Source organism: Aquarana catesbeiana, linkage group LG03 (genome assembly GCF_042186555.1).
Source record: "Aquarana catesbeiana isolate 2022-GZ linkage group LG03, ASM4218655v1, whole genome shotgun sequence".
Classification (NCBI taxonomy): Eukaryota; Metazoa; Chordata; class Amphibia; order Anura; family Ranidae; genus Aquarana; species Aquarana catesbeiana.
In genome coordinates, this window is record NC_133326.1 from 666,933,835 (window position 1) to 666,947,576 (window position 13,742).

General features: G+C 43.4%; 1 protein-coding gene and 1 long non-coding RNA gene across 3 annotated transcripts in view; one reads left to right on the top strand and one right to left on the bottom strand.

Annotated features, from left to right (window-relative positions):
- Nucleotides 1-13,742, top strand: part of PELP1 (proline, glutamate and leucine rich protein 1) — a 63,181-nt gene that overhangs the window by 32,119 nt on the left and 17,320 nt on the right. Inside the window, exons 9-13 of the mRNA XM_073622833.1 lie at nt 1,986-2,073; nt 2,771-2,859; nt 7,552-7,674; nt 11,823-11,973; nt 12,049-12,175. Coding sequence (XP_073478934.1) covers nt 1,986-2,073; nt 2,771-2,859; nt 7,552-7,674; nt 11,823-11,973; nt 12,049-12,175 — 578 coding nt within the window. The remainder of the gene's footprint in view (nt 1-1,985; nt 2,074-2,770; nt 2,860-7,551; nt 7,675-11,822; nt 11,974-12,048; nt 12,176-13,742) is intronic.
- LOC141133451 (uncharacterized) overlaps nt 1-13,742 on the bottom strand; it is a 47,194-nt gene that overhangs the window by 2,671 nt on the left and 30,781 nt on the right. Inside the window, exons 2-4 of one of the 2 annotated variants that reach the window (XR_012243079.1) lie at nt 7,533-7,652; nt 6,756-6,946; nt 6,279-6,652 (exon numbers count right to left, since the gene is read on the bottom strand). This is a non-coding gene — a long non-coding RNA (uncharacterized lncRNA). Of the gene's footprint in view, nt 1-6,278; nt 6,653-6,755; nt 6,947-7,532; nt 7,653-13,742 lie in introns of those variants that run through there. The other variant, XR_012243080.1, reaches the window with a different exon arrangement.

Consider the following 13,742-nt stretch of genomic DNA (forward strand, 5'->3'; position numbering starts at 1 on the left):
ATTCTCATTTTAGCCAGAATCGTGCAGCTCTAATATATATATATATATATATATATATATATATATATATATATAATGTTTGGGGGTTTTAAGTGATTTTCTAGCAGAAAATACAGGATTTTTACCTGTAAGCAACAAGTGTCAGAAAAGATTTAGTCTTTAAATGGTTAAACTGAGAACTCCTCCACATGGAGTTCAGCTCATTGATAAAAGAACCTGAAGAGATACAATGTTTCTTCTTATCAGATTTGGCAGGCTGCCCAGAGGAGGAGAGAAGAAAACTTCAGGCAACTTGCATTGACTTCTATTACAGAAGTCATTTGCAAGACATGCTGAAGTTATAATCGGCCTTTTTTTATCAGCACAATCGGCTGATGCCGATTAAGTAAAAAACGCCAAATATCGGCCGATATATCGGTCGACCTCTACTCAGGAATGGGGTGCTGGCTGAAAATATCACCATCCAGTAGTGTGTAGCATGCTTAGAAAAAGAAAAACCAGCGCTCAATCCATGGGTTAAACAGCGTTCTAAGCAAACATAATTATATATAGTATGTGTGTGTATGTATGTATGTATATATAAGTCTAGAGGATCGCTGCACTTAAAATTTCTTTATTGAACCAAAGTTCAAACAAATATTACATGATGTGTAAGTTCATATTATGTTTCGGGCTCACAAACTTACACCCTTCTTCAGATCAAACACACATCTGACAGCAAACTTAGTTATGAAGTTACACATCATGTAATGTTTGTTTGAACTTTGGTTCAATAAAGAAATTTTAAGCGCAGCAATCCTCTGGACTTTTTCTTATATTTTGTCAGTGGGGTGACCAGATTGCATTGCACTAATTGAGGACTTTGTGCAGCTTTCCTCTACTTTAAAAAGAGAGAGATTGTGTGTGTGTGTGTGTGTGTGTTATTTATATATATATATATATATATATATATATATATATATATATATATATATATATATATATATTGTATGGGATTAAAGCTCCATCTACTGGGCAATTTAAACATTTTTTAGAACTCACAGTACATATCTGGCCACATGCAAAATAATCTACATAGGTGTTCTGGTCAGCCAGTGGTAGAAAATTAGGGCTACTGGAGAAGATTTTCCGGGACCCCGTGGGTATAGGCGGAAGTGATGTCAGCTTGGGGGCAGACCACCTCTACATAAAATGAGTACAGTAAGGCTTATATGGTGCTGATGAATAATAACCTCAATCAAACATTATATATATGAACACAAGGCACGGGGGAGGTCCAGAAAAGATCCACATAGCTGGCGGTTGTAAACCTGGACATACTAAGTTCCAGACAACAGTCCAATATGCTGTAGACCCATTTAAAAACTGAGAAGGGAAGCGGAGTCCCTGAGAGAGAGAGAGAAAACAAAGGCCTGAACGATTGAGGGTAAGAGGGTGCTAAGCTGGATGAGGAAGGATAGTAGTTTGTAGGGGTTTCCCTTAAAGTATAACTCCATGTTTACTTTCACTATAAATAGTTCAGTTGGGCCAAGTTAGCCCAAGCAAACTGTTTACTAATTACTACGGCCGTGGTCAATGCTGTTTTAGCATCTACTACATACAGTGTACAGTGCTGTGTTTTAGCAGCAGTACTGGGACCTCCTATCTGCTACCAGAACAAAATAGTTTTCGGCTGAGTGCTGTTCAATTGTTCACAGTCAGCCTTGTATTGTTATCCATGAATACCATGTTTCCTCTGGTCAAGGTGGAGCTGGGCGCATGATGACATCGTAATCTTTACATTAGCCAGTCAGAGGATGGCTTTAAAATTACACCGTAGGTCAGCTGTTCTAAAACTGGTTTTGTTAATGAACTTTAGACATTTTTCCAAAATTAAACTTCTGCACTTTTTCAGAACTATAACTTCCAGAACATTATGACGTCATCTTAGCCATTCCTGACAGCTGAAATACATTGTTTTTACTTCTTTTTCATTTCTTATACAGGGAGCAGTTCCCAGCTCCAGTGCGAGTTCCTGTGTCAGATATACTGAACCTGGTCTGCAGAGTGGTGAACATAAGCGCTAAAAACTTGGTGAGTCCCTGAAAGTTATCATAAAGCCCCACAGAAAAAATATAAAGGATATTTAACCACCCCCTGTCTACTGTATGAATATATGTAGCCTCTCAGTGGCTGGGGTATAACGCCGAGCGTCCGCCTGTGTGCATCCCTATGTAAACACTTTACAGAGAGCTCGCTCTCAGCACTGTAACCAACAGGTACCAGAAATCCCCCGATGCATACCTATCATCAAGAGCTTTCCGATGATGTGACTGCCAATCGTAGCGGTCACACAATAAGAATGCCGACTCCGCCTCTCAGCATTTAGAGCCTGTTAAAGGGCCAGAATGCAGCGGCGGGCAAGGGTTAAATTTCCAACATGTTGTTCCTCTCATTTACTCATGGCCACAAGGAGACAGGAAATCCTTCTTTTTTTTCTTCTATTAGTAAAACTAAAGCTCACTTTATGAGGGGCTTTTCTCTTCATCTTCAGATTCCTAGATAAGAATGTGACACCGTTTGTTTTTTTTTTACATGAACTTTGATGGACTTTAGACATGCTTTACACAGCATTTGGCTTATAAGAAATGTCTTTTTTAAAGATTTTCAATGAACTGTGATGAAGATGATGCTTTGTTGTATGACTGAGAAGCATCAGGATTCTGCGTTTGGTGTGTTCTATGCTCACCCCAGAATTACTGCTAATACTTCTCTCTCTGTCTCTTCACAGAGTTGGCAGGGAGAAGAGGCCATAAAGCTACTTGTTCTACCTCGTGTCCATCTGAGTGCTCTGGACATCCTGGAAGCCACAATCCTAGCGTGAGAATCCTTCTTGTGCTTTCATAGTGTGAAAGGAGAGCCAGCTTGTTTTGGGGATTTATGTCAAAGAAGAACACCAGCTATGATGATTGTTACTCCAACTGCCCCTCCCACAGAAGCTTCCTCTTTTTCCTTGGTGGCGATCGGGAAGGGGGGGTGGGCCTTTTTCCTGGACTGAACGGTGCTCTTGAATTGGCATACGAGTCCCCCTCAGTCCTGAAGTACTGCGAGCCCAGCCTGCGTGATGATGCACTCACCAGGGAGTGTATTAACAGGCTGGATTCCCAGGAAATGAGCAGGATTTAGTGTTGTCAAGTAAGGCTGGTGGCACGGGACCAACGGGAAAATCAGGGGCATAGCTGGAACATGGAGAGGTGTACACCTGAGAATTTTTTTTTTTTTTTTTTTTATATAACAGGAAGGTGGGCAGGCGGAAAACAAAATTCTACTTCAAAGTGGTTGTAAAGGCAGAAGGTTTTTTTTTATCTTAATGCATTATATGCATTAAGATAACAAGCCCTTTGTGTGCAGCAGACCCCCTAACGTTTACCTGAGGTTCCTCTCTGTCCAGCGATGTAGGAATGTCTCGGCTGTCTGGGACTCCCCTCCTCATTGGCTGAGACAACAGTGCGATGCCATTGGCTCCCACTGCTGTCAACCAAAGTCAGTCAGCTAATGAGAATAGAAAGGGGGTGGGCCCGGGCCACAGCTCCGTGTGTGAACGAACACAGGAAGCTGTGACTGCTTGGGTGCCTCGATAGCAAGCTGCTTGCTGTGGGGGCACCCAACAGGAAGGAAGGGCCAGGAGCACCGAAGAGGGACCTGAGAAGAGGAGGATCTGGGCTGCTCTGTGCAAATCCACTACACAGAGCAGGTAAGTATAACATGTTTGTTATTTTTAATTAAAAAAAAGAGACTTTACAATCACTTTACCTTCTTGTTTTATTGTGTAGATGGCAACATTTAGTACTGTCCAGGTCTTTAAAGTGAACCTGTTCTGTTCTGACATTCCTGCCCAAGATGGGAAAAGATGGCTGCAATAATATGCCAGAGAATCATCTGTGCCCCTCTAAAACCAATTTTACTTCTAAGCGTATGATGTTTATTAACAGTTTGTATCCCATTCGGGAGATTTCTCTTCACTTCCTATCCTTTGGACGCAACAGTGAAAGGAAACTTCCTTAAAGAGAGAGAAATCTTTTTTAGACAGTTGTCACTGGAACAAATATCTCCATTGGACGATTTTGCCTCTGTTTTCAGCACCTGAAACCTAAATTGCACAATGGTGGGAATTTACTAAAACTGGAGCAGCTGTGCATAGCAATCAGCTTGTTCAGTTAAAGTGGAACTAAACCTGACTTGTAGAACAATGTGAGCAGGTAGCTCTATATTGCAGAAGAAGCATTCTGTGTCTCTTCTGCAATACACACTTACCTGCCTGCTAGCAATTTTCTATTGAATATACACTGAGCTGTGCACGTGCAGTAACTTCCATGTTGCTATATGTGATGTCACTGTATTCGCATAAGATTCCTGGGGAGTGTAGAGTAGGCCAAATCTTACAAGACGGCACTTGGTCCATTGCAAAAGAGGGTGGGGCAGACATTACTATATTATATTACAAGACCTTAAAGTGATTGTAAAGACTTGTTTTTTTTTTTTTTTCCCTATAAAAATTACAAACCTGTCATACTTACCTTCTTTGTTGCAGTGGATTTGCACAGAGCGGCCTAGATCCTCCTTCTCTCGGGTCCCTCTTCTGTAATCCTGGCCCCTCCCTCCTGTTGAGTGCCCCCACAGCAAGCAGCTTGCTATAGGGGCACCTGAGCTGAGTCACAGCTCCCTGTGTCCATTCAGAGACCGAACCCCCCGCCCCACCCCCTCTCTCCCCTGATTGGCTAGCTGACTTTCACAGCAACGGGAGCCAATGGCACCGCTGCTGTGTTTCAGCCAATTGGGAGGGAGAATCTCGGATGGCTGAGACACTCGTGGACCTCGCTGGACAGAGAAGGACCTCAGGTAAGTAATGATGGGGGCTGCTGCACACAGAAAGCTTTTTATCCTAATGCATAGAATGCATTAAGATAAAAAAAACTTCTGCCTTTACAACCCCTTTAACCACTTCAGCCCCGGAAGGATTTGCCCCCTTAATGACCAGAGCATTTTTTGCGATACAGAACTGCGTCGCTTTAACTGACAATTGCACAGCCGTGCGAAGCTGTACCCAAACAAAATTGACATCCTTTTTTTTTTTTTTCCCCACCAATAGAACTTTCTTTTGGTGATATCTGATCACCTCTGCGGTTTTTATTTTTTGTGCTATAAATAAACAGAGTGACAGTTTTGAAAAAAAAAAAAAAATATATATATATATATATATATATATATATATATATATATATATATATATAATATATTTTTTTTTTTTACTTTTTGCTATAATACATAGCCAAAATATATATATATATATATATATATATATATATATCTAATTTATTCATCAGTTCAGGCCGATATATATTCTTCTACATATTTTTGGTAAACAAAAATGACAATGGGCGTGTGTTGATTGGTTTGCGCAAAACTTATTGTGTCTACAAACTATGGGATAGATATAGGGACTTTTATTTATTTATTTTTTTTAATTGTTTTTACTAGTAATGGCAGCAATCTGCGATTTTTAGTGGGACTGCAACATTGCGGCGGACAAATCTGACCCCAAATTACACTTTGGGGACCAGTGACATTATTACATTGACCAGTGCTATAAAAATGCACTGATCAATGTAAAAAAGACACTGGTAGGGAAGGGGTTAACAGTAGGGGCGATCAAGGGGTTAACACTGTTCCCTGGGTGTGTTCTAACTGTGGGGGGGATGGGCTGGCAGGGACATGAGAGATCACTGTTCCCAATCACTGGGAAAATAGATCTCTGTCATGTCTCCTGTCAGAACGGGGATCTGTCTTGTTAACAAAGGCAGATCCCCATTCTGCCTCTGTACTAGTCGATCGTGGGTCGCCGGTGGACATCGAGTCCGTCCGACTTGCGGGCACACTCCCGCAGCATGCGCCGCCTGCTTGAGCCGCCATACAGCTATGGCGATTTGTGCAGGAGAGCCGACCTGCCGCCGTATAAAGACGGCGGCTGGTCGGGAAGTAGTTAAGGAAAAAAATGCCTAACTCATCCAGCCAGTTCTTTTACATATATGCAAAACAAAAAGCAACCAGTTGGGACTTTATATGAGAACGCAGGGCTAACACCGCCAAGCGCCTACATCCCTGTTAATTAATAAGGAGAATGGAAGGTGGGACTTTATATGAAGAATGCATGCCTGGAGAAATCACGATATATATGAAAAATGGGCAGTACTAAGTATAGTAAAGCTATGGGCATTGATGACAGCATTGCAAAACAACAATTGGCAGTCAATGGTTTATTGATATAAAAATAACAATAATAGTAATAATACCATAATAAAGTAATGACATAATAAGTTCATAATGTGAAACATTATATAAAAAACCAAGTACATTGGATAGATTGGTATAACAATGGTAATGATAATGACAACAACAATAATAGCATAATGAGTTCATATCATGCACATCATAGAGAGCCATTTTCATAGAAGCGTGTCTCCCTGATAAAGAACTGTATCTTAGTTCATTGGTACGATCCAATTGGTAAGTATGGTGAGTGTTGATAAAGTATAGTATGAGCAGAAAGGCATCTATTGGCTCTACGCGTTTCGTGGCGACTGCCACTCTTCAGGAGCAAGTATGAGGTAGATGTCTATATGTATTGAAAAACACAGTTAATTTATAGCATAAAATAATCATTGTTGTGGATAGGAAGAGGAGAGGGGGAATGACCCCAATTTACCACAACTACTTACAGAAATGTCAATGGGACTAGGTGAAGGCGTGGAGGGCCGGAAGACCGACCGGAAGCAAACATCAGTCCCGGGAGCTGAGGTGGACAAACCCGGGCGTAGATGGATCGCCAGAGGGAGATAATGCTCCACAGGGAGAGGCCCCCATGGGTGAAGAAAGGAGAAGAAGTAGTGTACCACGGGAGTGTGACTATCTGTTAAAAAGGGAATATAAAGTGAAATTATCATTACCATTGTTATACCAATCTATCCAATTTACTTGGTTTTATATAATGTTTCACATTATGAACTTACTATGTCATTAAAAAAAGAAGAAAAATAATTGTGCTTCAAAAATATCTAAAATGTGATGAAAAAGCAGCGATATCTAAAATGTGACACAAACACATAACATAAGCAAGTCATTACTTACTATGTCATTACTTTATTATGGTATTATTACTATTATTGTTATTTTTATATCAATAAACCATTGACTGCCAATTGTTGTTTTGCAACGTTTTTAAAGATGTTGTCATCCCTACAAATCAAGATGACATTGGACCTTGATTAAACAATTTTATTTTATTTTTTTTTTTCATGATTTTTTTTTTTTTTTTTTTTTTTTAATTATTATTTTACAAGAAAATTACAAAATTAAAGTTACAAACAAAATTTAACCAAATACAATTACTAATTGAAATAAGAATAAAGGTACTTAAATTTGAATGTGAAGGGTGTAGTCTGCTTTACATTGTCTATTTTTTTTTTTTTTTTGCTCTGCTGTTGTCTGACTATTACCTGTATGTGTTGTTGATAGATGTGGACCCCGTCTCCTGCCATTCTGTACAATGATTTGCAGGGTATTCCCACAACTTCTCAGTTCCTGGGCAGCTATCCGAGGGGCAGGAGGAATCCCACCTGGGCAAGAGAGGCCATACAGGTAAGTAATGGTGGCTGGCACATAACAGCTGCAATGGAGAGTTTCAGTACTTTGAGGATTTTAAGGCAACGTATATCTTATGTAGCCCTATTTGAGGCCTTATTCACCCTACGGTGCAGAGACCTCAGGTTTTCTGCACACGTTCTGCAAGGGCTCAAAGAAAACAATGTTTCTCTATGTGTCCTGTTCACAACACAATGTGCAGATTTTTTTCTGCGCAGGAATCTGCAATGTGTGCAGTTTTCTGCACAGAAGAAAAACTGATATGCTCCGTTCACATTGGTGTGAACGGGGCATTAACCACTTGCTTACTGGGCACTTAAACCCCCCTCCTGTCCAGGACAATTTCCAGCTATTAGCGCTGTCGCACTTTGAATGACAATTGCGCAGTCATACAACACTGTACCCAAATGAAATTTTTATCAATTTTTTCCTACAAATAGAGCTTTCTTTTGGTGGTATTTGATCACCTCTGCGGTTTTTGTTAAAAAAAATTGAAAAAGACAGAATTAAAAAAAATATATATATATATATATATTTTTTTTTTTTTTATATTTTGTCATAAAATTTTGCAAACAGGTAATTTTTCTCCTTCGTTAATGTACGCTGATGAGGCGGCAGTGATGGGCACTGATGGGTGGCAGTGATGGGCACTGATAGGGCACTGATTGATTGCAGCACTGCTAGGTGGCACTGATTGGCACCACTGGTGGGCATTGATAGGTGGCACTTGTGGGCATTGTAAACCACAAAAAATTACTGCGCTACTCTTGAAGATGTGCTACTAATAATTAGTAGGATATTTCAAGCTGCAGTCCTAAAGTGAGGCGTGCACACATATATACAAATAAAAATCAAAAAAAGACTGCGCTAAGAAAAAGGACACATAATTGACAACATATATGATTATGTAGATAATAAAAAATTCAATCAATCAGGTGATCAAAACACATATTGTGAGTATAAACAATACAGTGAAAATGAATTATCAATGTAGTAAACCAAATATAACACAAAATTGTAATATTGAAAACAAATGTGTCAAATGGCAAAAAATATCCAAAAGTATAGTGGAAATGTTCGAAGGGAATTAGTCCTTAGAGCCAAAGTAGATAGAATAGGTGATCCTACGGTTAAACACCCAGCACCCAGTGAGAAATCCTCCACCTTAATAGATGTACGCTTACCAGAGGTAAGCTAGATAACAGCTTATCTGTGGACATCCACACAGGGGACACAACTCCTTAGATCTCCTCACAAGGAAGGGGTAGGCAGGAACTTTCTTTCAGCGAACCTCAAACAGCATGCCAGAGGGACCTTAATAATTCAAACAATTCTGTTTCAGGTGTTATCAGAGATAGTGGACCTCTGCAAAGCAGGGGTCAATCTCACATGTATCCCCACGGGGATGATGGTAAATCCTGGTGGTGTCACTGGGGAAGATCACTGCAGTGGGAGATTCAAATATCCAGAGGAGTGAACCAGCCTTCTAACAGGGAGATACCAGAGAATTGCATTAGTTCAGGCAGTCTCAGATGAGCAGCTGCCGAGAAAAAGCTTTTATTTATCTACATAATCATATATGTTGTCAATTATGTGTCCTTTTTCTTAGCGCAGTCTTTTTTTGATTTTTACTTAGGTGGCACTTGTGGGCACTGGCAGGTGGCAATGACAGATGGCACTTGTTGGCACAGATGAGGCATATGTGCCTCCTTCCTCTTCGGGACCGATGTCCCTTTGACATAAGCCGGTGATCGGCTTTTTTTTCCTCCTCACACTGTCAGCGTGAGGAGAAAACGAAACCGATCACCGAGGTTTTGTTTACATCATGTGATCAGCTGTCATTGGCTGACAGCTGATCACATGGTAAGGGGCCAGGACCGGCCCCTTACTCGGATCTGTGATCATCCGAGTCTCCGTGACTTGGTGATCACAGCGCGCACACCGCGCGCCCTGCAGGGTGCGAGCGGTGCACGTGCACAGGGGAGGACGTCCCATGACGGCCTCCCGGAAATTGAGGTCCGCGCTGTAGCCGTCATTCGCCTATGGCCCGGACCTCAAGTGGTTAAATTAGAAACATGTTGCTTGTAAGTTTTTTGTTTTTGTTTTTTTGTCTTTTCTTTTCTCTCCTACACCTAAATAATTGGATTGGCTTTTTTTCCTAAAGCCCTAATCCACCTTTTGTAAAAAGTAGTAAACACAGCAACAGTGATCTAATGATCGATGTACATTTACTAGTTTGTGCATTGAAGCATGCACAGCATTGCACCGCATGTGCAATGCACAGGCTCATGCAGTTTCCCCCCTCCAGCCTCAGGTCCATATGGACACATCCACCTGCTGGAAGAAGTGCGGTTTGGACTACAGAGCTGAGGTAGGAGAGGAGGCTTTGCATGCGTGCTCTGCATAGTCCTTCTGGAGTGACGGGAACAAGTAGTCCTTTGCACAGGGTGATCCCAGACCTTGATAACACGGCTGTGTGGGCAGATGCACAACTGTGCTAAATTCAAGCAAGCACAGAAATTATGAAAACAAAGTGTAGCTCTGCCAACCAGCCACTGTAGTGTAGACATCGTAACAACTTCAGTCTGTAAGTCTCTGCCAAAGGCCACGTCCACTGACGTTTCGCCCCGCCCATTTGAGCTTAATCATAGGGTGGAGAGCCTAGAGCCAGGCAAGGAACATCTTCCTTGTCCGGCTCCAGGCTCTTCACCCTACGATTAAAGTAACTTGATTGTAAAGGCAGAAGGTTTTTTTTTATCTCAATGCATTTTGTGCATCAAGATAAAAAACCTGTGTACAGCAGCCCCTCTCAGCCCCCCTAATACTTACCTAAGCCCCATGTCTATCCAGTGATGTTGTAGGAGTGTCTCGGCTGCCCAGGACTCCCCTCCTCATTGGCTGAGACAGCAGTGTGACTCCCGCTGCTGTCAATGTCCGTCAGCCAGTCAGAGAAAGGGGCGAGGCCGGGCCGCGGCTCCTTGTCTGAGTGCACACAGAGAGCTGTGGCTAGGTTCGGGTGTCCCCATAGCTTGCTGTGGGGGCACACAACAGGAGGGGAGGGGCCAGGAGCGCTGAAGAGGGACTTGAGAAGAGAAGGATCGGGGCTGCTCTGTGCAAAACCATTACACAAGGCAGGCAAGTATAACTTGTCTGTTATTTTTAACTTAAAAAAATCAAGAGACTTTACAATCACTTAAAGCCCCGATGGGTGGGGCGAAACACGTCGGTGGGCGTAGCCTTTGGCGGAGATTTACAGACTGAAACCATTTTAATGTCTACACTACAGTGGGTGGTTGGGAGAGCTGCACTTGTTTTCATATATGCACTGCCTCGGATGGGCATTTTGGCAGCCTGCTCCCCCTCACCTGAGGATTGAGAGAACTCAGTCTCAGGCTTTGCGCAGCGTTCCAAGTGTGGTTTTTAGGTGGCAGTAAGCACAGAACTCGGCTAAAAGATTCACCCCACAGTTTAAGAATAGGTGGGGGGTTAGGACGGTTTGGGTTTTTAGGAATGTATGTGACCATGTTTTGATACACCCTAAATATGTTGTATTATGAAACATGGTCAAGAAGGTGGACTAAGCCTTTAAAGGTATAGAGTGGACCACTGGAAGAGTTGTAATTTGTATCAAACAGCAAACTTGGTTATGACATCTTGACAGAAAAATGAGTGTGAATGCATATATACATGTTTTATATCGGTGAAGAACAAGATTCAAAAGTCAAGCAGATAAGTGGGGAGTTAAAGCACACATAGTATAAAGATTAAAAGGGTTTTCTGTTAGCTGTACTGGAGATCAGCTCCAGGAATATTCCCACCGCCCTCTCTGTCCTCCTTTCTAAGTATGCCACTCCCGTCCTCTCTGTGATCATTACTCTTTTCTCCCTCTGGGGCTTTGTGCTGCCATCTATATTATTCTATTCTACACCAGCTCCATAGTCCCCCTTGCTGTGTGATGCCATTTTTACTCACTGCTGCAGATTGTCCTATCTAATCCTCATCGACAGCCCACCAAGAATAGCTGTCTAATATTTAAGTGTTGGCAGTGATTGGTGTAAATCAGATTTTGTTACACAGTAGAGCTTTGATTCCCTAATGTGTCTTGTGTGAAAATTGAATATAATGGATCTAACTCTCTGATGTAGTGCCCTCCGTGAAGCGGTGTATCGTGTGCTGGACCGATGGGTAACCATGTGTGGAGTTTCTTCTGGAATTTTGCAAGGGATGTCCCATCATTCTGATGTGTTACTGGCCCACATCCTAAGTGATATCAATCCACCCACAGACAATGTAAAGGTAAGTGGACCCACCAGCCTTTGTATACATCCTACGTCCCCGCTCCTGTCTTCATCTATTCTCTGTTCTCCTCAGATATCAGGATTTGTGCAGCTTGGCGCAAAGAAGCAGAAAGTTTCAGAAATGACGAATGGAGATTTCCAGAGTCACAGGAAGAAAGAAACCACCGCAAACACTGAGCTGTGTATAGCAGCCCTTAGAGGTGTGTACTAGATGCTTTAAAACGTTTTCCTTTTGTATTTTATATTCTATTATCACAATGTTTCTCTGCAGGATTATGGATAGACTAATGGCCCCCTTCTGTCTCACCCTGCAGGAGGAGGACAGACTCATAGCTCCCTTCTGTCTGTATCACCCCGCAGGAGGAGGACAGACTCATAGCTCCCTTCTGTCTGTATCACCCTGCAGGAGGAGGACAGACTCATAGCCCCCTTCTGTCTGTATCACCCTGCAGGAGGAGGACAGACTCGTAGCCCCCTTCTGTCTGTATCACCCTGCAGGAGGAGGACAGACTCGTAGCCCCCTTCTGTCTGTATCACCCTGCAGGAGGAGGACAGACTCGTAGCCCCCTTCTGTCTGTATCACCCTGCAGGAGGAGGACAGACTCGTAGCCCCCTTCTGTCTGTATCACCCTGCAGGAGGAGGACAGACTCGTAGCCCCCTTCTGTCTGTATCACCCTGCAGGAGGAGGACAGACTCGTAGCCCCCTTCTGTCTGTATCACCCTGCAGGAGGAGGACAGACTCGTAGCCCCCTTCTGTCTGTATCACCCTGCAGGAGGAGGACAGACTCGTAGCTCCCTTCTGTCTGTATCACCCTGCAGGAGGAGGACAGACTCATAGCCCCCTTCTGTCTGTATCACCCTGCAGGAGGAGGACAGACTCGTAGCCCCCTTCTGTCTGTATCACCCTGCAGGAGGAGAACAGACTCGTAGCCCCCTTCTGTCTGTATCACCCTGCAGATGGAGGACAGACTCATAGCTCCCTTCTGTCTGTATCACCCTGCAGGAGGAGGTGCAGGAGGAGGACAGACTCATAGCCCCTTCTGTCTGTATCACCCTGCAGGAGGAGGACAGACTCATAGCTCCCTTCTGTCTGTATCACCCTGCAGGAGGAGGACAGACTCGTAGCCCCCTTCTGTCTGTATCACCCTGCAGGAGGAGGACAGACTCGTAGCCCCCTTCTGTCTGTATCACCCTGCAGGAGGAGAACAGACTCGTAGCCCCCTTCTGTCTGTATCACCCTGCAGGAGGAGGACAGACTCGTAGCCCCCTTCTGTCTGTATCACCCTGCAGGAGGAGGACAGACTCGTAGCCCCCTTCTGTCTGTATCACCCTGCAGGAGGAGGACAGACTCATAGCCCCCTTCTGTCTGTATCACCCTGCAGGAGGAGGTGCAGGAGGAGGACAGACTCGTAGCCCCCTTCTGTCTGTATCACCCTGCAGGAGGAGGACAGACTCATAGCTCTCTTCTGTCTGTATCATCCTGCAGGAGGAGGACAGACTCGTAGCCCCCTTCTGTCTGTATCATCCTGCAGGAGGAGGACAGACTCATAGCTCTCTTCTGTCTGTATCATCCTGCAGGAGGAGGACAGACTCGTAGCTCCCTTCTGTCTGTATCACCCTGCAGGAGGAGGACAGACTCGTAGCTCCCTTCTGTCTGTATCACCCTGCAGGAGGAGGACAGACTCATAGCCCCCTTCTGTCTGTATCACCCTGCAGGAGGAGGTGCAGGAGGAGGACAGACTCGTAGCCCCCTTCTGTCTGTATCA